This window comes from Lissotriton vulgaris, chromosome 1_1 (genome assembly GCF_964263255.1).
Source record: "Lissotriton vulgaris chromosome 1_1, aLisVul1.2, whole genome shotgun sequence".
NCBI lineage: Eukaryota > Metazoa > Chordata > Amphibia > Caudata > Salamandridae > Lissotriton > Lissotriton vulgaris.
Genome location: NC_141685.1, coordinates 1,777,757,007 through 1,777,781,187, shown reverse-complemented (window position 1 = coordinate 1,777,781,187; position 24,181 = coordinate 1,777,757,007). Strand labels below are relative to the sequence as shown.

Sequence of the window (24,181 nt, the reverse complement as noted above, 5' to 3'; positions counted from 1 at the left end):
CCACCAGCCATCCTAATGTGGCGGTGGGTCTTTGATGGGTCCGCTGCGGTTTTTCCGTATCCTCCGGGCCGGCGGTGGCTTCAGCCGGCCCGGAGGATGCAGAAAAAACGCTATCCTAATCTGCCCCAAAATGTTTTCCTTTTTCGGCCTCATCACCCTATTTTAAATCACCACTTTTTTGTGTTTTACACTGCACTGCATTCCCTTGTGATCTGCTATCTAGCAACACATTCTTTGCCTAAAGGGATTCTGGGTCTGATCCAATCCAGCCTATTATCGTTGGAATGGCAACAAGTCTCTATGATCAAGAGACATACCATCCCGATAGATGGATGACCAAATGAGAAGATTGATCACTGCGATACTTTGATGTTAATCCATTCTGTTCGTTTTTGGATCTCACTATTAATCACTTGAACTTTTTGCTCTCTTTTTTCTTGTTTTTTCTTGCTTGTTCGGTCTTTGTGGGCTTCTATGTGACTTTTGTTCTGACTCACTCTGTGAGGAGTTTAAGCCAGCCGGCTATAGTGTTGGCTTTCAGACCCCCGATTCTTTCTGTTTATTATATTACAGAACAAGGAGACTCATCTTCTGAGCAAGATTGAATGTAAGTGGACTGCCTCCTAACAACCGAGAACATAACACCAATTCTTATTAACCTTTTCCATGCTCATGACGAGCTGAGCTCGTCATGAGGCACGGTGCTCTGGTGCTCGTGACGAGCAGAGCTCGTCATGAGCCGTGGAACGCTCACACGCGGGAATAATTCCCCTGCTGTGCTGAGAGTTCCACAGGAACGGGTGTGGCCATGACGAGCTCAGCTCATCATGAGCACACGAGCACTGTGCCTCATGACGAGCTGAGCTCGTCATGAGGATGGGGGCGCTGTGCGCGCCCGTCCACCCCCCAGCACAGCGGGGAATTACTCCCACTGCGAAGGGGTTAACTAAGGGGAATAGCTTTGAAAATTGAGACCGACTGCCCAAAAGTACAGAGACTGCTCTTTGGAAATTAATTTTCAAACAAAGTTGTTTTATATACATTTAATTATGTAACAAAAGCAATTGACCTGCATTAGTGATTTGCGCAAATGAACAAACCAGATGAAATACAAGGGAGATTTGTGCACGCATATTCTTTGCACATATATGCAGGAAGGGGGTTTATATGTATACTGTTTCACATTCTTAATTTACTCCAGAGATGCAGAGCAATAATGCGCCGATTCACTTCATGCACCTCTATCCCTGCACCATAGTAAAGGTACGTTTGTGCTTAGCACAAGTGCAGGTTGAGATTTACTTTTAGATTCTTAAAGATGGAGAACTACATTTTACAGCTGACACGAAAATCTAGAACAAGCTTTCAGTCAATCTGTCATTTCAGTCCCGTGACGTTTACAGCTATGGACCCACATTACACCAGGCATGGCTGACACAGTTAAGAGCGGTGGGGCCGGGGTGGGGTGGGGGGGATTGTAGTTAACAGACAACAGGATAGATAAAATTAATAAAAAAACTAAAAACCACTTACCTTGCGCTCGCCGCATTGAAGAGTCAGTGATGCAGCGAGCACAAGGTAAGTGGTTTTATTGATTTATTTAAGTAATTTTATCTATTCCGTTGTCTGTTGACTCTGCCCCCCACCCTGGCCTGCCCCACTCCACCTCTCCTGGCCGCGGATTGGTGTCAGTACAACGCGGTTTTTTACAACGCATTCCGTTACATCGGAATTATTACAACGCAGGATCCATTACATCGGATGCCATTACAACGCATGGCATTACATAGCAGATGCTATTACAACGCATGGCATTACATCGTAAGTATAGGTAAGTATACCTTTTTTTAAAAATGTAATTAACTTAATTAAATTAATTTAATTTAATTAATTTAATTAAAATACATTTTAAAATAGTAATTAATTCAATTTAATAAAATAAAATCTATTTATTTAATTTTATTTTATTAAAAATTGTAATTAATTTAATTTAATTAATATAATGAAATTAATTTAATTTAAATATTTTTAAAATTGTAATTAAATTAAATTAATTAAAATAATTTATTTATTTTAATAAATTAAATTAAAAAATGTAATTAATGTAATATAATTAATTTAATTTAATAAATATATTTCAATTAATTTATAAATGGTAAATATAATTTAATTAGCCCTAAACACAAACCTACCCCTGAACCTAAAAACACCCCTGTACCCCAAAACCCAAACCCTGCCCTAAAACCTAAAAACACCCCTGTACCCCAAAACCCAAACCCTGCCCTAAAACCTAAAAACACCCCTGTACCCCAAAACCCAAACCCTGCCCTAAAACCTAAAAACACCCCTGTACCCCAAAACCCAAACCCTGCCCTAAAACCTAAAAACACCCCTGTACCCCAAAACCCAAACCCTGCCCTAAAACCTAAAAACACCCCTGTACCCCAAAACCCAAACCCTACCCTAAAACCTAAAAACACCCCTGTACCCCAAAACCCAAACCCTGCCCTAAAACCTAAAAACACCCCTGTACCCCAAAACCCAAACCCTACCCTAAAACCTAAAAACACCCCTGTACCCCAAAACCCAAACCCTGCCCTAAAACCTAAAAACACCCCTGTACCCCAAAACCCAAACCCTGCCCTAAAACCTAAAAACACCCCTGTAACCCAAACCCTACCCTAAAACCTAAAAACACCCCTGTACCCCAAAACCCAAACCCTACCCTAAAACCTAAAAACACCCCTGTACCCCAAAACCCAAACCCTGCCCTAAAACCTAAAAACACCCCTGTACCCCAAAACCCAAACCCTACCCTAAAACCTAAAAACACCCCTCTACCCCAAAACCCAAACACTGCCCTAAAACCTAAAAACTCCCCTGTACCCCAAAACCCAAACCCTGCCCTGAAACCTAAAAATACCCAAACACCCCAAAACATATACCTCAGTACCCCAAAACATATACTCCTATACTCATACTTATTTAAAAAATTACTTAAATTAATATATTTAATTTATAATATTAAAAAACATAAATAAATATATTTATTTATAATTAATAATTATTAAATTAATTATATAATATTAAATAAAATTAAAACAAATTATATACTTACCAATACTTACGATGTAATGGTATGTGTTGTAATAGCATCTGCTATGTAATATCCTGCGTTGTAATGGCATCCGATGTAATGGAACCAGCGTTGTAAAAGCTGCGTTGTAACAGTATTGCGATGTAAAAATTGCGATGTAACAGTAACATACCCTGGCCGCGTTTGCATTATGCCCGGTGGAGCTACCTGTTAGCTAAAGAGGAGTTGGGCTGTGGACTTCCCCCTAGGCCGTCACTAACCCAGCCGGACTTGGGGCAGACTTTCCTTCGTCTCTCCGTCGTATCTCCCTCCTACCCCTTCACCCTACCCCCTTACCCTTCTACGCTCCATTTATCTCATCTTCTATGCTCTTTAAATGTTTTACTAGTAACTGATGTAACCTGTTAACTGATGTAATTTTGTAACTTTGTGGAACCTCATGTAAAGCGCTCCGATACCTTCGGGTCAAGCCAGCGCTGTATAAAACTCATTAAATAAATAACTGAATAAATTACACAGTCCCAATTATAGTTTGTAACAGTCAATAGAAACCTCGGATGATACCCACCATATTGTATTTACCAATAGAACCCTCTTCCGATCAGCAGCCCCTAACATTCGCTCCCCTTCTCACTGATTTAAATCTCTTTGATACCTTTGGAAGTCTATTGAGAGAAAAATAACTATATTGATGTGGAAATACAGTGTGTAAGCCATCTTAGACTTTTCAGTTTGTCTTCTACTGCCATGTCAGCGTGTGTCTTGATGTTTGTACAGATTTCTGCAGTGGTAGTGTTAGGTTTGCCTACTATTGTGTTGTGTTGCTTATTGTCTAAAGGCCTATGGCACAATAGTGCATTCCACCAGCCACAGTCAGACTGGGAACAGCAACCAGCACTGGCAGATTGCTGCTCGACCGACCCCAGGGTCCTAGTGAGAAGCACCGCTCCGGCATTTCCTGCTGCAAAACTGGCCCCCAGTAACAAAACAGGCCCCCACAGATTCAAAACCACCCACCATCCCTCCGGCCCACTGGGGAAACGCCCTGTGTCCACTATGGCCAGCCCATTAAGCTCCTACAGATGAATGTATATAGAACACAGAGCTCAATCTCTGCACTTCAGTGCTTTTACAACCCAGTGTAAAGTTATGCTCTCACTCAGCATGACCATGCCTGTATGTTTATGTTTAACTTTTTAAATCTGTAAAATAAATACATGCAATTGAAAAGTAGTGTGATTTTAAGACCCATACAGGTAATTATTTCCTCTGTATAACAATTAACTAATATGCCTCCCCTTACCAATATTTTCACCGTCGCTGGAGGAGCCTGTGTCATCTCCTTTTGGATATCACATTGAAACCTTATGTGCTGTTTCTCCAATAAAAGTCTACTCTTCTTGATCATCACTACCATACCTTTAAGTTTTCACTGAGTTATCTATCTTTCTGGTTCACTTGGCAATCAGCTGCCGTCTTGCAATCCGCATAATCATATAACAGAGTGAGTATCATTTACTTTTAAATCCTTGCTATTGCAAAAGCCAGTATTGTGTCTAAATCACAAAAGCAAGGTATTATATTCATCTTCCAGTTTAGACCCACTTCCTCACACATTTGTTAAACATTTAAGTTCTGAAGTATTGCTTCACACCTATAAGTACAAGTCACAAACCTTTTAAAACCTTGTCTGAATAGTCATAACTAAGTGCCCGGTTTAGATTTCTTACACATGGTACTCTGTTGCAAGAGTAACGGAGTACACTGTACACCCAACTGTCAGTCCGCCTACCCAATTGTGAGTCAGGTAGACAACCAAGATTACACTGACCTTCCTCTGAGGGTCATGGGTAGTAAGTCATCTGTCCATCTGCTCTATTTAAAGTGAGTGGTCAGATTTGTTGTTACTGTCCATCAGTGCCAGGAATATCTTGTTATTTTTTTTGGGCAAAGCAACACATGGGATACTAGGGGGTGAATTGTAAGAAAACACAGAAGAGGGTGCGGCGAACGTCAAGCAACACAAGAGGAATGTGAAAGCAACGGGGCTAGTGAGGTGCAAACTCAAGGGGGAAGGGCGGGAGGGAAAGCAACAAAGAGGTGAAGGTTAAGGGAAGTACTTGAACTAAGTGCACAGGCAAGCGGTAGAGGGAAAGTGGGGAGAAGCAATCAGGCAACAGACAGCAACACTGAATAGTGGAGGTGAGATGTACACAAGCGAGATGGCTCGAAAACACAAGCACTCAACTGGAGTACTTCTCATAAAATGAAACAGTAGTGCTTGAAAAGCAATCAGTGGAAGAAGCAATGCCAGCCAATCATAGATATTGTACAGAGGTAATGCTCCATTGGAGGGACAAAAACAAGATTGAAAAGCTGGGTCATGAATAAGAAGCAGGCAAATGAGAGTGACAAGGAAAGCCAACCAATGATAACCAATGGGTGGGTCCAAGCCTCTCTATCTTCTTGGTAAGCCACAATATGACTCACAACTCTCACTGCCTGTGCTGTCTAGTAGTCACAACTTTAAAACGTATCCTCACACCACTCGAGATAACTCTCATGGTGATAGGGTCATTAGATTTTATAATTTTCCAAAACACAAACTTCTGCTTTAGAATATATTCCTTTGATGGAAATGACGCTTGCATGCGTGGCATTAATATAACATAAAGTACTTTTTCTCAATTAGGATAATCTCTGAGAGGTTCTAGATTTTGCCTAGGAGATGATCAGATGACTTGCTCAGGATGTGATAGTTAATAATTTGATTCTGGCATTGCACTTCTATAAATGTACAATTCCTAAAAAGCATGAATCTCTGCCTCATCGGAATAGCAGTCGCAGCAGGTATGACTCGCGGGTGGGGGGGCAAGCAGGGAGGGGGTCGCGCAGGGGGATGTTTCATTTTTGTAAAGTTACGTTAACTTACTTTTGCCGTCCCGTCCCGTGTCGTCGGTCTGCGTCGTTCTCTGTACAACAGGAAGCAGCCACAGGCAGCCTCACTACCCTCCCCTATCCCAATCACTGGGATGCCGACCCCACAGGTGTCTATGGGGAGGACATTACTCTATGTAGGCTGCACGCACTCTACATAGAGAAAATGCAGTGTGTGTGACTGATTTGTTCGGCCCTGGGGTGGACCACAGAGTCAGCGCCCACAACAGTGGGCAAGCCACTCCTCCCCTCCCCTCCGGAAGACACACCCACCTGCCCGCCCCCAACCAAACCTTGCCTTCTGCTTTCTCGCCGTGTGAGAAGTAGAAAGATAAATACCATTTTATGTTTCTGCTTCTTGCACTGCGAGAAAACAGTGGGGAGACGCTCCTCCGCTCACATGGAGGAGCCTGCCCTGCGTAATAGAACTCTCTTCTTTAATATTATTCATAATAGAATTTCATAAATATCTCTGCAACATTTGCCAGATCATCCATTACTATGACTGGCTCTGGATAGTTTATTCACACAATAATATCTGCCTTCTTACTATCTTTTATTATACAAGCAAGGACATTTCCAACCTTGTTTTCTTCTTCAAAGATTTTTGATGCATTGTCTGTTGATTTATGGTTTCTGTTGGCAAGCTTATCTTTTTCACTTTACCTTTCACTTATTCTAAATCTGTTACATTTTCGTTAGAAGGATTCCAGATAACCTGATCATGAGCTATACGAAGGAGTTCCTCCCTGTCTAACATTTCCCTAGTTTCTTGGCATTTCTTCTTTACTCCAATAGAAATCAGAATACTCCTCAATTATGTGTCAAAGATGGTATCATTTATAGATCCTGCATTGTTCTAACATATTCTATGCTTTTGCCACATTGGGGAGACTATAAAGCTCCTCCAGTAGTGTTTAACCATAGCGACATTTGATGAGAACTTCATATGAGCGGAGAATAATCTATGTATTATATCATCTCCTTGCCCCCACGCTGGATTAGATTGATGCCCACAGTGGCGGTCCGCTATATGAACTTGAAAGATCTGGCCACGCAGATGGAATGAAAAGATCTCAGGGGGAAGAAGCTCACATATAAACCCATGGCACCGACCCAGGAAATCGCCTGGAAGGATAACTGCAAATATGCAGGAGTAATGTATGGGTGGGTTGTCACTCCAACATTCATCATCCAGAACAGATGGTTGCCAAGTATCCTAACAGTTAGCTCGGCAGAGTTGAAGAGATCCTTGTGATCCTGTGGTGGACCTACCCATGGACACTTGGGGACTTGCTCTGGACACTTTTGCTTTACACTTACTGCTCTCTTTGTGTGAGACAGAAACTCTCTTTCAGACAAGTGGGTGCTGGTACGAAATAACACCGGCGCTGTGAGCTAAGCTTGAAAGGCATATGATAGTGGATTCAGTAGTGACAGGTCATGTAGAACTGACCCATCTCAGGATACTTCATCATATCCTGTGTAGTAAGTATGCGTTTTACTGTCTGCAAGGAAAAGGACAATACCATTGTTGGTTTCCTCACTGAACTTATGTTCTACGAGGGTTGAATAATGGCTCATATCCTGCTCAATGGACAAGAGAATTGGAATTTCAACTGCTAAGTGGTATTGATTTGACTGGGAAAGAGGGCCCCTCTTTAGGCCTTCAGGTGGCTGTTTGAAGCATAATCTGCTCTTCACCGCCTCTGACTGGGTGGTGGTTGAACTGCAAAGACGGAAGGTTAAAGGTGTCAATTGGACAACTGAATTTGTGTTATGGAACACACTACTGGGAGTGCTGAAATAATGGGGAACCCCAAAGTCACGTGTTAAACATCACACACAGAATGAGAACACCACTTCTTCCTCTGACATCCAGGATATGGTGCTGGGAAACCCCAGACACGAAGGGCAGATTGGATTAAATACTTCTGGCAGTCTATTAAATGTGGACAGTCCTGGAAAACTCAATAACAAAATAGACACCAAGCCTTGGATACTGGGCTCCTCCGTTTGCTGATGGGGGAGGACCAACTGAGGCAACACTTGCTACTATCAGATCGGAGGTGTTGCACTGAGACAAATACATCACTGATTTGCATAAAAGGGGCAGATCAGATTTCTGGAGTATCTTACAGAGGATGCTGAAGTAAATTGGGAACTGCTGCTACCCGCATAGTGACCGATGCCATCATATAAACTACATTAGCTTGCAGTATGACTCTGAGGACCCTTGTGTCTGCTGCTGGGGATCAAAGAGATGGGAATCATAGTTGTGCTCCTATTCTCAGGCAGGCTAAAACACAATGGTTACTCTCTTGAGATCAGGTATATTGTTTGAGGAGGGAGTTACTGGGGAACCTTGCAAGCGTTTAATGCCTTTTCACTTACTGGTAATCTTCATTACTCCTAGTCCCTTTGTCCTTGTCCCATTCATGAAAAAGTGAGATAGTACTATTTCACCCACTGAAAAAAAGAACAAACGAAGGATGGCCCTACTCCCCCCGATGCCCCCCCCCCCAGGGTACAAATATGTACCTATCCCAGCATTCCTCCTGAAATACCGAGCCAATGATGAAGGCCGGCAAGTCTGGGAGGGAGGGAGGATATTAATGATTGAGACGAGGACAACGGGATAGAGAGTAATGAAGATGACTGGTAAGTAGTTGGGCATTAACCCAAGGTCCCTCCTGTCCTCGTCCCATTCATGAAAGTGTGAGAATACCCAACAACCACCGGCATTCATCAAGAACAAACTACCAGGACACAAAACTGACTACAATCAGGATCCACAAGAGCCCGCAACACCAGTGGGAGATCTCCAAAAGGAACCCACACCACAGGGAAGGATAAAGAGAAACTCTGCAACAAGCGACAGACCAAATCCTCAACATCTGACAAATTTCCCCAAGGGGGAACGAAAACCCTTAATCGCTGCCAACTGAGCACGCACAGTAGAAACAGACAATCATTTCTCAAAGCCCTTCCAGAGAAACTGAAGCACCGCTGGCAAAGAGCACTCCAAAGGGGACAAATCCAGAGCACAATGTCAGCGCTGGAAATTCCCCCAATGACCCCCATAGGATTTCAAAGTAGAAGGCTCACAAGACTGTTGCAGGGCCAAGGTTAAATGCTCAGGGAAACCTCCATGCCGCCACCCCTGTCTCTCATCTTCCACACCGACAGCCCTAGCCACGGGAGAAAAAACATCGGAGGCGACCGCAGAGGAGATGGAAAGCAAGGGAGAAACCAGGCACCCTGCACAGCCAACATCTTCAGAGAGGGGAACCAAGACTGATGAGACCAAAACACAACCACCACCACCACCTCCTGGGACTCCTGACTCAGGCAAGCCAAAAACCGGGAGATCTGTGCCAGTGGAGGAAAAGCATACAGCAGGCGTGATGACCAAGTAATGGACATAGCATCCACCTCCCAAGATCCCTCCTGCTGAACCATTGTGCCAGGAAGCAAAGGGGTCAAGATATGGAAGTCCAGACCTCCTGCACACAAGCCGAAAAGCCACCGAAGTCAGAGACAACTCCTGAGATGCAGGAAAATATCGACTGAGGGAATCTCCCACACCGCTGTCCACACCCGAATATGAACTGCCAAGAGAGACAACAAATGCCCCTCTGCCGAACAAAAATGTGGAATCATAATGCCATTCAGAGAGTTGGGCCTCGATCCACCTTGTTGGTTCAGGTAGGCCACCGACACCATGTTGTCTGAACAGACCACCACATTGCGTCCGAACAACTGGAAGCGGAAATCCGTCACAGCACGTGACACTGCAGTCAACTCCCTCCAATTTGAAGAATGCTGCCCCTCCAGAAGGGATCAACAGGCCTGAAGAGACCGGGACTCCAAAGTCGCCCTCCACCCAAACGCACTGGCATCTGTCATCAGAACTGCCAGAGGAGAGGGCTGCAATGGCAGAACCCTAGAAAGATGGTCCGACACTGTCCACCAGTACAGGGCGGGGAGGAGGGATGGAGACACTGGAGCCCAAAGAAGCAGATTGCATGACTACGGATTCCAACGGGCCAACAGATACAACCACAGAGGCCTGAGATGAAATCAAGCCCATGCCACCATAAACACTGTTGCCGCCATGAGCCCCAGAAGCCGTATCAGAGATTGACCGGAAAAGAACTCCCCGCCAAGAACCTCCGAGCAAGTGAACCCAAGTTCACAGCCCGAGAAACAGGCAGGAACTCTCTGTTCAGATCAGTGTGAAAGTGTGCCCCAATGAAAGTCAAGTCCTGCGAGGACTCCAGTTGACATTTGCAAAAATTCTGAAAAAAAAACATGATTTCGTAACGCAGAACATACCACTTCCCGATCCACCAACAGTTGATCCCGAGAGGGAACATGGATCAACTAATCATCCAGGTATGGGTAAACGAGGACTACCTGAAGATGCAAAGAAGCCACCAGCGGTGCCACCACCTTAGTGAACACCCACAGGGCAGACCTCAGGCCAAAAGGCAGGACCTGAAACAGGAAATGATGTCCCTGAAGGCAAAACCTCAGGTACTTAAGAGAACTAGTGTTAACCGGACATGACAGTATGCGTCCTGGAGATCGAGGGTGCACAAGAAATGGGCCGGGAGTACCAACGGAATCACTCGCTGAAGAGTCTCCATCTGGAAGGGCAGATGAACCACAAACTTGTTCAGAACCTTAAATTCCAGGACCAAACGGAACCCCCCCCCAGTCACCTTGGGAACCACAAAAGCAGGGAGTAAAACCCCCTCCCCACTTCCAGAGGACGAACGGCCTGAATCACCCCCTTCTTCAAGAGAGACTCGACCCCTAGAGACAACTCCGACCGCTTGGCCTAACAGGATGGCAAGGAGTCGGAAGAATCCCTGAATACAGAGGAGGCTTGAAAATTTTATTCGATAACCCTGATGAACAATGCCCAGGACCCACACGTCGGAACAGGACTGCAGCCATGCTGGTAGAAAGAACTGCAGCAGCCCTCCTACCAAGAATCTGGGAGCCCCGAACATATAGTCAGGAATGAGGTTGTGGGGGGGACTTGGCCTTCCTATCCCCACCCCAACCATAAGAGAACCTCCTGTGGCCCCTGAAAAACTGCCGACAAGAAGGAGGGTGAAAAAAAGACTTAAATTGGGACAAAGGAGTCGCAGCAGAGGGCTGCCTAAAGGTAGAAGAGGTTTTTTTCTTTAAATAAATGATGCAATTTGCCCTCCAATTCCCCCCCAAACATCAAACATAGTCCCCTGAAAAATCAAGCGCAAGGCCCAAGCCTTCGGAGAGGAATCAGTCTGCCAGTCCTTCAACACCAAATTGTGTTGGGCTGCCACACCTGCACCACCAAAAAGGGCTGAAGCCCTCACCACATTGAAGGACACATCCGAAAGAAACTCCAACGGCCACTTGATATGCTCCAAAAGCCCAGAGCAGTCAGATGTATCATCCATCGACTGATACAGAGCCTTGATATCATAGATCAGGGACTGAGCTACGCAAGTGCCATAAATACCAGTACGAAGGGCCAGATGAGAGCCAGAGTACACCTTCCGGAGGGAAGCATCCACCTTTTGATCCACCAGATCGTTAAGTACTACATCCTCAGTCCAGGAAGTCCGACCCACAAGACTAGCCCCAAAGACATCAATCAGAATAGAATATGGAAATTCCTTGGACATATCCTGAAGCAGATAAAGCTTAGCCATAAACCTTAGAAGCATAATACAATCTGGATGCTTCCATTCCCTCCTCAGAACCTCACAATGTAGGGATGGACGGGCACCTTCACGGCAGCCGAACTCTGCAACTGCTGCAGCAATGAACCACCAGATGTGCTGGGCGCTTCAACATCCAGAAAACCCATGTTGATTTTGACATGTTTTAGTAAGTTGGGTAACATATCCTTGTCAATATATTTGCCTTTATGTTCAGCACTCACTATCGATTCTTACTCGGAATCAGAAGACTGAGAGGAATGAACAGGAAGGGGACTCTTGGAATGAGTCCCTCCCCATCTCATGCAGAGTTTCCTTGATTAATCTCTTGATCTGAGTATCATCCCCTCCCTGAGGGGTATAGACTGCGTGATAGAAGAGGAGCGCTCCACATGCTTGAGCTTCCTGAAATGCTTCTCCATGCCAGCCCTAGTAGGCTTGAGATGGATCCACCAACCGGCCACTAACCCAGCAAAGTTACTAGAGTGCCTTAGGTCAGAGGGCAGGTGGCTGCAGGAACACCAAAACACCTATTCAGGGAACACCACGACCACCCCTGCCAAGTGTAAAAATTCAGCTCAACCTGATTTCAGCAGGCAGCCACCAGGACCGGTCCACGGGGGCACCAATCCAGCCCAAGCCACCTGATCCACAGGTAAACCAGAGACTGCTACTTTCATAAATCACTGCTCTAGAAAATATCGATTCACCGCTATGCGGTACTTACTTTTATGCCGTTTCAAATGCAGTCCTACTGCCGACCAACACACCATTGCCTGACTTCCTGGATTGCCTTCCAGCCAGAAGTCAGGCAGCGAGACCAAGAAGGAGAATCCCTGGAACATCCATGTCCATCAAGAACTGCTACGCCTCCTGGCGTGCCCGGCAATCAGGGAGGCAGGGTCCTGAATTCCCCTGCAGCCTTCAGAATCGCCACCCCGGAGGAGGGACTTAACCTGTGTTCTCTAAAGTCCGACAGGGAAGAAAACGGGAACACGCCGCCATGCCCCCCGCCCGACAGCTCCCCAGCTCCTGCTGCTCATCCCATTCTGTCGGAAGACAGAAAAAAAGAACAGGAGGAATGCTGAGATAGATACATATTTGTACTCCCAGGGGAGAGGGTGGGGTAGGGCCAGCATTCCTTTGTTTTTTTTCTCTGTTGGTGAGATAATACTATTGCACTTTTTCATGAATGGGACGAGGACAGGAGGGACCTGGGGGTAATCACCAATGTACGTTTGTTTTCTCTCCTCATTTTTCTGATATTGTGTGTGACGTTACTTGATTGGTGGCATTCTCTATTTAAAGCCTGTTTAAGTCTTGCTTGTACATCATTGTTTTTGTTGAAGGAGTTCATCCGTTCATCATTTTGATACAGTTTATTTGATAGGGGTGTTTGAGTGACAGACAAGTTGTATGTTCGAAGCATACTAGAACTTATATACAAGTCTTTCTGCTACTGGAAGACCCGTGGATTATTTTGGGTATGTTTTGAATTGGCATTTGGCTACTTGGGGCTGTGAATGGTTGGGACTCAAGACTGCCACAGACTACATTATTGTGGAATGTGAATGGTGTATGTTATAAAATTAAATGTTGGCTGGTTCTCCAGTGTTCTCTTCGACAAAAGCCAATTCTAGTCTTCTTCCAAGAAACCCATCCGCTAGTGAATGTGCGTCAATTCATAGGTAAGACCTTGTGCCCAATCTTGGTACATAAGCATTCCCAAGAGAGCCCTGGGAGCTTGTGATATATGTTCAAAGGTCCATTCATTCTGATTTGTCATGGAAGTAGCTGGATCGCAATCGTCACTATGTCATGGTCGGTGATCTATGGAGCCACGATCAGGTCAATGTGTTTTGTGCAACACCTAAGCTTAAAGCGGAAACTATAGGACAACGCCTGCCTGAGCCCTGTGGTTCTGCTGACAGGTGAGGTTTTTAATCATATTACGGCAGTCAACTGCGATGGATCAGGCCAGTATGGTCCTGTAGATCAGGGCCGCACTGGCTGCCCAGAATGGACACTGTGATGGGCTTCAAAGATGTTTGAAAAACAATTTGGAAGCTAAATAACCAATGCTTTATTCGTCTTGGGGCTTGCGACTCACGTTCCAGAATAGATTAAGTAATAGAGATCCTGACTAGCGTTATACCCCATCATTCACTTTACTGGGGACCATAATAGAAAGACGTGGTCATAGGGGTTAAAAAGGAAATGTGGTTCCGCTGATCCTGTAGTTTTTTTTTTACTTAAACTTCACAGTGTTTGCTTAGCATGGGTTGAAATGTCTTCAACTTTATCAATTAAAATAAGGGGTTTTGCAATATCCATGTATTGCACAGAAGACTCAACCAATTAGTGCCACTTAAACAATAATGTGAGACCATTTGGTGAAGTGAATGGTTTAAAATTTTTGTTTGGGCGGAATGGATCATCGATTATGTTTGAAGTGTATCATGTTTTAAAATTTGTGTAAAATATTATTCCATGAATAGATGTAAATTTTCAGTTCAAATTGTAGCATTTATAAAATCGTAGGTATAGTTTGCCGGGTGAAATCTATGTTGGTTTCCTAATTCAGATTTTTTTCTGGAATAATATGTGTTGGAAAATAAATAACAAATAAAAAAATCACTGTTTGAAATCAATCGTCTAAAATAAAATAGAGATGAATTGCTTCTGCATTTATTACTACATACATGAGTCGTTACAAGCCACTGTTACAAGAACCACACCACTGTATTTTTGAAAGGAAAATGTCATTGTGAATCATTACCAAGAAATGTATTTATTGACTCGCTGCAACTGAATGTTTCTCATTTCCCAAAGAGTAATTATCAATAAAACCCAATCTATGGAAATTGAAATTCTACATGTGACAATTAGAACAAAACAGAATCATAAATATTTGAAGGGATCCCAAATGATAGTTGGAATCTCGTTATAAAAACAGCAGGTCACACTAAATCTTTCTGCCGCCGTTCTTTAGGCCGCTTTTAGGCATAGAAAGTTACAGGGATAATATTTTGCCGATAATATGCCCCTAAGTTTCCCTCCTTAGTCTCATTCAGTAACATAAGCTTTGTACATCTATAATTGCCACTCTTATCGACTAATCCATGGTTTAATTGGATCTCACTTGGGTGCGCAATTACATGCCAAGAACTAGCCAAGACAAATAAAAACAGTAAGAACTGATGAAGGTGATTAAGTACCTGCAAGTACAAATAAAAACAATAAAATATAAAATATGAGGCCATATTGTGGCTGAATGGAATGTGCTTTCAGTGAGTAATTAAAACGTAACAATAGAACAACTTGGCTAAAAATATTTTTACAAAATATAATTATGGGAAGAAAGTAAAAGCTAAATTTAATCCATTGGCCTTCAACAGCACTAGTAGTGTTAGTGAAGACATATTCAAATAGAAAATCAGTGATTTTACAGACACAAAAACCAAAGAGACTGTCAATAATTAGCAGAACATTTTGAAATAGTGCTCATTGTGTCTCTATCAACATGGGGCAATTATACTTTTGCTGATGCCTGTTAAATGTATGTTCTCTCACTTTCATGGAATCCTACCTATTTCTCAGCTGTATTTTCTATAAGAAAGAAAGTTATTCTCAATCTGAAGAAAACAAAATGCAGATATCAAACATACATCGAAATAGCATATTGCGATATTTACCAAACTAACGCAACTTTTTTGCTTTAGACATCTAACATGGAAACAAAAACATTTTGAAAATTACTATAGAACATAATAAAAACCCAGTAGATTTTATAGAGTAACCAACAGTATTACTTTGTTACTGTAATAAGATAGGAATTCTCTTATTGATGAAGAAACCAGGTGCAAATATGATCTTTGAGAATGAGAAATCCAAGTTTATTCAACATAACAGGCAAACTACTTCTTACAAAGTCCAGGAAACGGATAATCACCAACTGTCAACCCCCATACATATACATCTCCCACCCACTCAAATGTACACAACACAAGCTCATTATTACAAGTGATGGCTTTCTATGAAATAGGCACGGGCGCGCCCCAGCTGTGTCCCGCTTGTGTCTATTTCATACAATTACATAATCCAAAAGCAAACAGAAAACAACAATGTGCCAGCACAAAAGGAAGATGCTCACGCGCACCCAACAGCTACCTTCTTGAGATTTGATTACAGTTAATCAGTCACTGCTATCATGAAAATTGTAAGGTTGCAATAACATTTATGTTGTTGCATGTGTGTAGTCATAAACATGCATCTCATTTAAACGTTTTCGCAAACTCTCTTTGTAATTCAAGAGCCTCTTTGGGAGTAGAAGTATCTCTCATCACAACATAGCTTTCTGTGGAACTCAGAATAATCTTACAGACATGAAGAAAAGCTCAAAGCAGGATGGGTGAAAATAACTCCCAGTTTATTACTTAGAAGAAAGTCCAGTCACCACCTTCAACTGCTCATTGTAACTGACCATTACAGTTTCCAATTTGGCCACTCCTTTGAATATGTTTGTTACTCTGTATGTTCTGCTAAATTGAGATGGTCCTCGAATTCTCTCAGGCAACTTTACTTTAAACAATCACTCACACTTTTGAGCATGGGCTTAGTTGCCTTGCTCCTGTCATATATCCCTCTTTCCTCTCAACCTGTATTTGTTCTTCTTTCTCCTTGGTTTTCTCCATCATCTCACTTAGCCTCACTTCATCCTTATTGTAGTTTCTCACCCAAGGAGGACCAATCACAGCATAAGGTCTTATTTTCTTGTACAAAGACCTCATGGTAGAATGAGGAGTAAATCTGTACTCCTCAACTCACCTTTTTACAGCCTGAACCCAATCCTTTCTATTATCTTTTGCAATTTGAATGGCTTCCTTCAATGTTCTATTGAACTTTTCAATCATTCAATGTGCTTCTGTATGATATAAGGCACACCTTTTATGAAGCATACCTCTCCAACGCAGAAACAACTCAATTTCCTTTGAAATCAGTTGCAACCTATTATCTTTTAGGATAGTTGTAGGATTGCCTTCTCTTGTAAACACTCATTTAAGAATGTGATGCCTGCGGAGGTGTTAATCTCATTGGTCACCCCCACCTCAGGCCCCCTGGAACGCATGTCCATAAGTACAAACAAATATTTGGAGATGCCCCCCACATTGATGGGTCCAACAATATCCAACCCAGCCTCCTCCCAAGCATCATTGGGAATGTCCCGACAAACCAAGGGAGATATCCTAACCTTCAGATTCTTGTCACTCATCCTGCACTCGCCACACTCTCTCACAATTCTCCCCATCACAATGTCCATTCCAGGCCACCAATACACACACCTGAGTCTCTCTTTCGGCCTGCTGATCCCCCTTGTTGAGGCAGTTGTATGAGACATTCTGCAACACCATGGGGTGAAACCAATTTACTCCCTCTCGTAAGTATTCCATCACTCGCTGGCAACTTATCAAAAATCTTCACAAATCCGGCACATTTCACAATTGTTTTCGATGTCTGATCCCGAGACAAAACAAACTGACGTATGATTTTAACAACCTCATCTCACTCCACTCCCTGCGCCCATTGACTCTCTGTTAAAAACACTACAGTAACAGTGCACTCTTTAACTTCATCTGCGCTGGGTTGATATCACGTTGAAAGGCACATGAAGCCACCCAACAAGGATGTGTGTGTGTGCATGTGACCAATATTTCCTGAAAACGCAATGGCACAGGCAGCGTGGGAAGAACAGCTCACAGAAAGCTGAGAAAGACACCACGCGCAGTGCTGGCACCAATCACTTCTCGCGCGTGGGCGGCGAGCCACGTATGTTGTTTAAAAATAAACAGTGGAGTCACAGGGAGAGCGTGCAAAAGAAATCAGAAGTACCATATACCGGAAACAAGTCTGAAAAGAATGATAACACTGTCAGAGATAATACATGCTGATCTAGAGCTGGAACACCAAGAAAGAGCAAGTAGGTAAATGTGTGTCAAGCACAGCAGGAGAAGTTGACAAGGCACGCACAGATGTAGGCAGAATCATGTACGGGATGAGCTTGAAGAATCAGAAATGCAGACCCAGGAAGGTGAAAGCAAGTACAGAAACAGGTGCCCTGAGTAGCACAGGCCAATCGTCGCCAGTGTGAAATCCAGAATAATCTTGCACACATGAAGAAATGCTCCTCGCAGGGTGTGTGAAAATATCTCCAAGATTATGCCTGAGAAGAAACTCTGTCTGCCACCTTCAACTGATCATTATAACTGACCATCACAGTTTCCTCAACAACAACATACATTCTATATCAGATCCCTTTTCCATGGAAAGAGAGTTCGTCATGGAGACTAGGTATCCATGGATACACATATACAAGTTCAGGTGAAACACAAATTCACACATTACTACGCCTTCAATGCGGCCTCATCAAATTCAAATGTAAAATACTTAGCTAGCATCATTCAGTGGTTCAGGCTGGTTACTCTGCGTACTCCATCAAAAAGTTGTCCCTTACACTTGGTAGTTTTGAGCACTCTGATGCTAACATATGATGCCGCCCAGGAAAGTCCACCCCACTTCTTTATGATGCACTGCACGTGTCTTACTTTCCATAAAGAACATAAACATAGCTTATTTTGCTTACGTTTGGAAATTTTACTTTGTCCTCCCCTCTATTCTTGTTCTATTTTATATGTTTGTGATTTTCCCTTCAGACGTTAGCAGCAGGAGAACACTAGAAAGACGAATGCATGCTCCTTGAGGGATGCAAAAAGTAAGTAGGTGATCTATTTAGGGATGTTTCCTAAAGGTTGACGTAAGAATATTCTCTCAGTGGAGAGTGTTTCTGAAGGTTGTGTAAAACTTACATTCTTGACAATTGCTCAATTTGAAATTTTGGAAAAATAATTTCTAGCCCAAAAAATAATGCTGATTGAGTCCATGTTTGAACCAAGGCCTTCGTATGCTGAAAGAGTTTGCATTCATTTTCAGAGTGTTGATTTGGTGGTAATTTCCGTTCATGAGTAAATTGTTAAATGGTGAAGGAGATTCTTCTGTGGAGCCCCAAAATGTTTTAGGACATGTATGTAAGAATATAAATTATGAACCTGGAAGATATATTTTTCACCCAATAGATCCGGCTTGTATGTTATTTTCAAAGAATTGTATGCAGGTGTGTTTGTCAAACTACTCTGCCCACTTTTCTTACAGTGTGCATCGTGCCCGCCAGGGTTTCACGCAATGAACAGTTAGAACTAGTATCTCTCCTTCGCTGTCGGCACTTTGGGGTCACAGCTTGCCAGTAAGCTGAGGCAGCAAACCTCATAAGACCTTAAAACACAAGTGACGATCAATCAACCATCGAAGGCCATATTAATCAAAATGTTTATGCTTCAAGTAAGCCTGCTAGATTTAAAGGTCGCATTTGGAGCACGAGCAACAAGCTCGGCAGGACTCCTATCAGAAGGTGAAATGAATGATCGTGAAAGAAAACATTTGAATATATTTAAAAAACGAAGCAATGAGGAAAAAAGTAATGTTCTTAACTAGGATAAAACGAAGAAATCCGTTTTATGCTGGAAGAAATCCGTTTTATGCTGGAAGAAATCCGTTTTATGCTGGAAGAGATCCGTTTTATGCTGTTCTTACTGCTTCTGAATTAAGAAAAGTTAACAAACTTCTTAACAAACTATATATATTACATGACGATTTTGCACCAAGATAATGAACTAAATTCGTTTTGCACAATTATGGCTGTTTACGAAATAAGATGGAGCACACTTTTCACAACCCTAAAGTGAGCGTATAATGTTGAAAACTAAAAGGAGCAAAAATAGAAGAAGAACTACAATTTTACTTCAACACAGTGCACAAAATGACAGTGCTCCTTAGCAGAAAATTACAGAAAAGGCAGTAAGAAAATTCATAAAATGCCATTTTTAAAGCCAGTTGCATACCTGTTATTTAAATTGCTCCCCTATAACAGCTGCTAACTATCCCTGCCTTGCAAAAGATTAAAAAAAAACTCCCAACTTTTTCAGCCGACCCTCTCAAAAAACCGGGACATGAGCTTAATTTCCTGAAATCTGCCGGTACAGTTGTCAAAAAAACGGGACTGTCCGGGCAAATCGGGAACGCCTGGTCACCCTACTGATATCTCCAGAGTGGAAAGAGTAATCCACTGAGACAAAATACCACACAACCACTTATGTATTTTAATAAAGTAACACCAAAGAAATACAGCATCAGTTTGCACTAGGTTTGCACAGCTGCAAAATTATGGGTCCGATTCACAAAAAAAGAATATAGCAATATTCATAGTGGAGAAATCTGCAACAGTAAATCCATTACTAAATCAATGTAAACCTGTTACCATTCGCAAATATTCATTTACAACTGAAAATAAGTTTTGTGAATGAGTCCCGGTGAGTGGAGAAGTGCTTGTTTGCGGCATTTCTTTTTATGAAAAAGTGTGAAACTTTTCTGTTTTTACCCTAATGCCAATACTACTTACAATATTCCTATTTTAGTGTGAATCCGATTGCAGGTAGGTGGAGGACGGGCTACTACCATTTCACAAATCCGATATGCAAATATAGATAGTTTCTTTTAGTGAGGATAAATAGCTGATATGATCAGTGATCCTCTAATCATGGAAAACCCACAGACTAGGATCTATAAATGTAAACTTGGTAAGTTAAATTTCGATGAAATGCCTCCTTTTCATCAAAGTGGTGTCTATGTGATGCACAACTTCAGAAAGAAAGGAGTCAGTGGTTCCCAAAGACCAGAACACATAAGATCTTTTGTGTCAGGAGTCTGTGGCCTTCCAGATGATAGCTAAAGACTGTATTAGAGTCAAGGACAAGGTTCATGTGGCCTAGCAATAATGTGTGCTTCAGGCCTGGCCATTTAGCACTGGATTTAACTTCTAATGGGTAAATAAGACGCATTACATCAGACTGCAGGCAGCGGGACCTGCGTTGGTGACGATACAACGATTCATACTGATTATCTGTGAACACACTATTTAATATATGAAGCCCTGATGAAGTTCCTAGTGTGACAGGAACGAAACAGGTTGGCTGATTTTAATTCATATGCAACAATTTTGAATAAATAAAAGAAGATGATGGACTGAAAACTTCCATATTAAATTCATTTCTGGTGCACCTTCCATTTGGATTTATACCGTTTTCTCTGGTCTCCTGTGGCGCTAAACGGCGGCAAGTGCCGGAAGAGGATGCACAGGAAAATATATTAAATGTGGTAGGGATTGAGGTGCAGAACCTATGGTCAGCCTCTGTTAGTCTTGTGTTAAGACACATTACATTCGCAGACTCATTTCTAATGCACTATGAAGTTATCTTAAGAGCACTGGCACCAGGAAAGAAAGAGTCAAAGAAAAAACTGAACTGCCCAGCAAAGAATGGATTACCCAGCAAAGAATAATAAAATTAAAAGAAAGCCCTTGTGGAGTAGATCTGAGGACGTAACATTGTTTGTTCACTTGCAGGTGTGTCCATGCTGACCTTCACCTCTATTTATCAATCATGTATTCTTCAATATCTGATTATTATTATTAAGCACTGAAAAACAGAGAAACCAGACATCACATCGCCAGTCACAAATTGATTAAAACTGTTGTCATTTCACAAAGAGTGCATTACAGTGCAGACAGTTTGGTGTTAACAGCTACAGCCATAGCAGAGCCATAAAATCAACAAGAGCGCACACATCTAACACCTCGATGAAGGAGCGAGCATACCCCTCTGTAACCTCATCTGCCTCCTAAATGCTGCAATGCTCCAACGTTTGTCTCCCTCACACGTCCCTCAGTTCCTTGGGAGATGTGTCCTTCCTGTCCTGCCGCCTACATCTCTCATATCACAGTGGGGGAAAGGAGCCAAATAATTAGGTTAATTCACACTTTTTTCAGCAGCAACCCCGTTATTGACTCAAAGATTTAAAGAATATACATAAACCGAAACGGTGCTTTTCCAGAAAGCAAGTTTGTTTGAATCCAGCTTCCTACAGGTCAGCTCAGCCCTCTCCACTCCACCCCAGTCCCTACCCCCTCCCACCTCCCATTGCCTACCGACGGTGTAAGCTGATGTAGGGTGTTCTGACCCCCTAAAGTCTACCATCAGAAGCACTGCAGGGCCTAGTTAGAAAGCAGAACATTGCCTTTTCTCTTGCATCTCTGCGCCTCTAACTTTACTCTATTCGGAGTCTTCTTTTTAGATTGGAAATTCAGATTTTGTACTTCCATTTTTTGGGGAATACAAATTGTGGATTTTTTTTTATCTTAGCACCACCGTGTTGGGTTGGTGTAGTTCTGATTCAAGTGTCTTAGACTCAGATGGCAGAGGGGCTTTTCACAAACAAATTGCCACGGATGCACAATGTAAAGTTTGTAATAGAGGAAGAAAGTTATAGGAACTTAAAATGCCTATTTCCACTCTTTTTATGCGGTAGAATGTTTTTAAAAAAGAGACATTTCAACCGCGTGTTCTAGGTGGAAGGTTGACTTCAGAAATGCTTCGCCTGCTCATCCTGATTCTTACTCTTTCTACCACAGAGTTCCCTCCTCTGCCATTAAATCTAATGCTGTGGGACCTTTACAGAGCGCCCCAGCAGCACAAACGGGCCTGATCAATGCTCAACCAATCTTCAAGACTAGCATTGGAAAAAAGAACACCACAAAAGTAAAAAAAAACACATATAACAAATCCACAACGAAAAGGGGATCATATTTTCACATGCTATATTGCTATATCCACTCAAAGCCGGAAAGAAGACAAGAAACAACAAGAATAAGAGAAAGAATAAAACAATACATTGTCCCTTTATTAATATTCCTGGAGTGGGTACGGTCATACAAAGTGTGTAAATATGCCCGCTCTGTGTTATGGATTCGTGAATAGAAAGGGTACCGCCCTCGAAGGGTTTGCCAGCGTTGCACGGGGCTGGACCTCGATCCATTGCTCACCTGTGAGACAGCGGAAGCCCCTGTCCCCGTCTGCAGGTAACGCCGGCAGCCGGCCGCCGGGGTTAACAAGCTGAAAGACCCATCTTGTCGCGTACGGACCCCCCGAGGGGCTGATTTGTTCCGCGTTGGGGCAGAGCTTGAGCGGAAGTGGATTGGCAGGCGCGGCGCGGGCCCCGGGGCCCCGCTGCTCGGCCCCACCGCGCCGCAGCAGGTTCTCGATCAGAAAACTCTTGCCCAGGTTTCCGAATCCCGGTGTCCGGGCGAAGGTAGAGCATCCCAGGAGGTCCAGAGGGGGGCTGCTGGCGGGCATCATCGTCATCGTCACGGGCTCCACTGAAGAAGAATCGTCCCCCGCGCTGAGTTCCCCTCTTTTACTTTCCAGGCCGTCAGCAGCTTCATTCACTCCATTGCCCCGCGACAATCCCTCTCCCAGCTGCTAATTGGAAATGTTCAATGTTTTGGGGACAACTCATTCAAAAGGCCTGCCTTGGGTGAGCGCCTCCACTCTGTGGTGCAATGGCTCAGGGGAATCAATGGCTTCTCTATTGAGATAAGGCAAGTGGCCCTCGTTGGGCGGAAGGTGTGTCCAGGCCATTCATTGTGTGAAATGGACTAAAAATGATGGACGTGGGCAACAATAAGCTGCTGTGCGCGGCTGTGGGGCCGCAGAAAGCTACCCTAAGCTTTTAAATGAACTTCCGCATCACAATTAATCTAGTTTGTTTTGTGATGGAGTTCATGAAAATCCAAATTCCGATTCTTTACGTGCCTGGCATAAACTTTGAGAATCTATTTAAAAGGCCTAGGTGGGCTCCCTTGCCATAACAGGGACTAGTTTTTGATTTAGCACATTTTTATAAATTTAAATGCAGGTCTTATAATTGCACCTTGCCGGGAAACGGTCGTTTCTGCTGTTTCATTTTATATTTCTGGTACTTTTGCTGTTTTTATACAGCTTTTCGCATCAAGCAAACTTTATTTCGTATTTAAGATTCGAGCAACTAAGATAACATCTGACTTTCTTCTTTGAGGGTGCAACTTAGAAATAATACATTCCGAATTAGTCTTGGAAAGTCCTGATGGCCAAACAAATGGCATTTAATTTAGGAAACCTATGCAATAATGCATATGATAATTTACACAGGTACATACATGTCCCTCTACACAAGCCTGTACAAAAAACATCCACAAGAAACACATAGATATATAGAGACTTATACATAAATACACACAGAGACAGACAGGTGTACTCGTTTATGTGAGCATATACATACACACACACACACGCACACAGACACCTTTATCCCACACTTACATGCTCACATAGACAGACGTTAATGGACTGGTGGCCAGTTTATTTAACTTGTGGTCCTTCATTAACTTCCATTTTCTTTAATATTTACTTCTACCTCTTGGCTTTCTTAATCAAGTATTTTAGGT

The 24,181-nt window shown here is 42.9% G+C and overlaps 1 protein-coding gene across 1 annotated transcript in view; it reads right to left on the bottom strand.

Annotated features, from left to right (window-relative positions):
- The window catches only part of DBX2 (developing brain homeobox 2), a 50,118-nt gene extending 27,064 nt beyond the window's left edge, over positions 1-23,054 (bottom strand). The window contains exon 1 of the mRNA XM_086937977.1: positions 22,742-23,054. Coding sequence (XP_086794103.1) covers positions 22,742-23,054 — 313 coding nt within the window. The remainder of the gene's footprint in view (positions 1-22,741) is intronic.
- Positions 23,055-24,181: the final 1,127 nt, after the last annotated feature.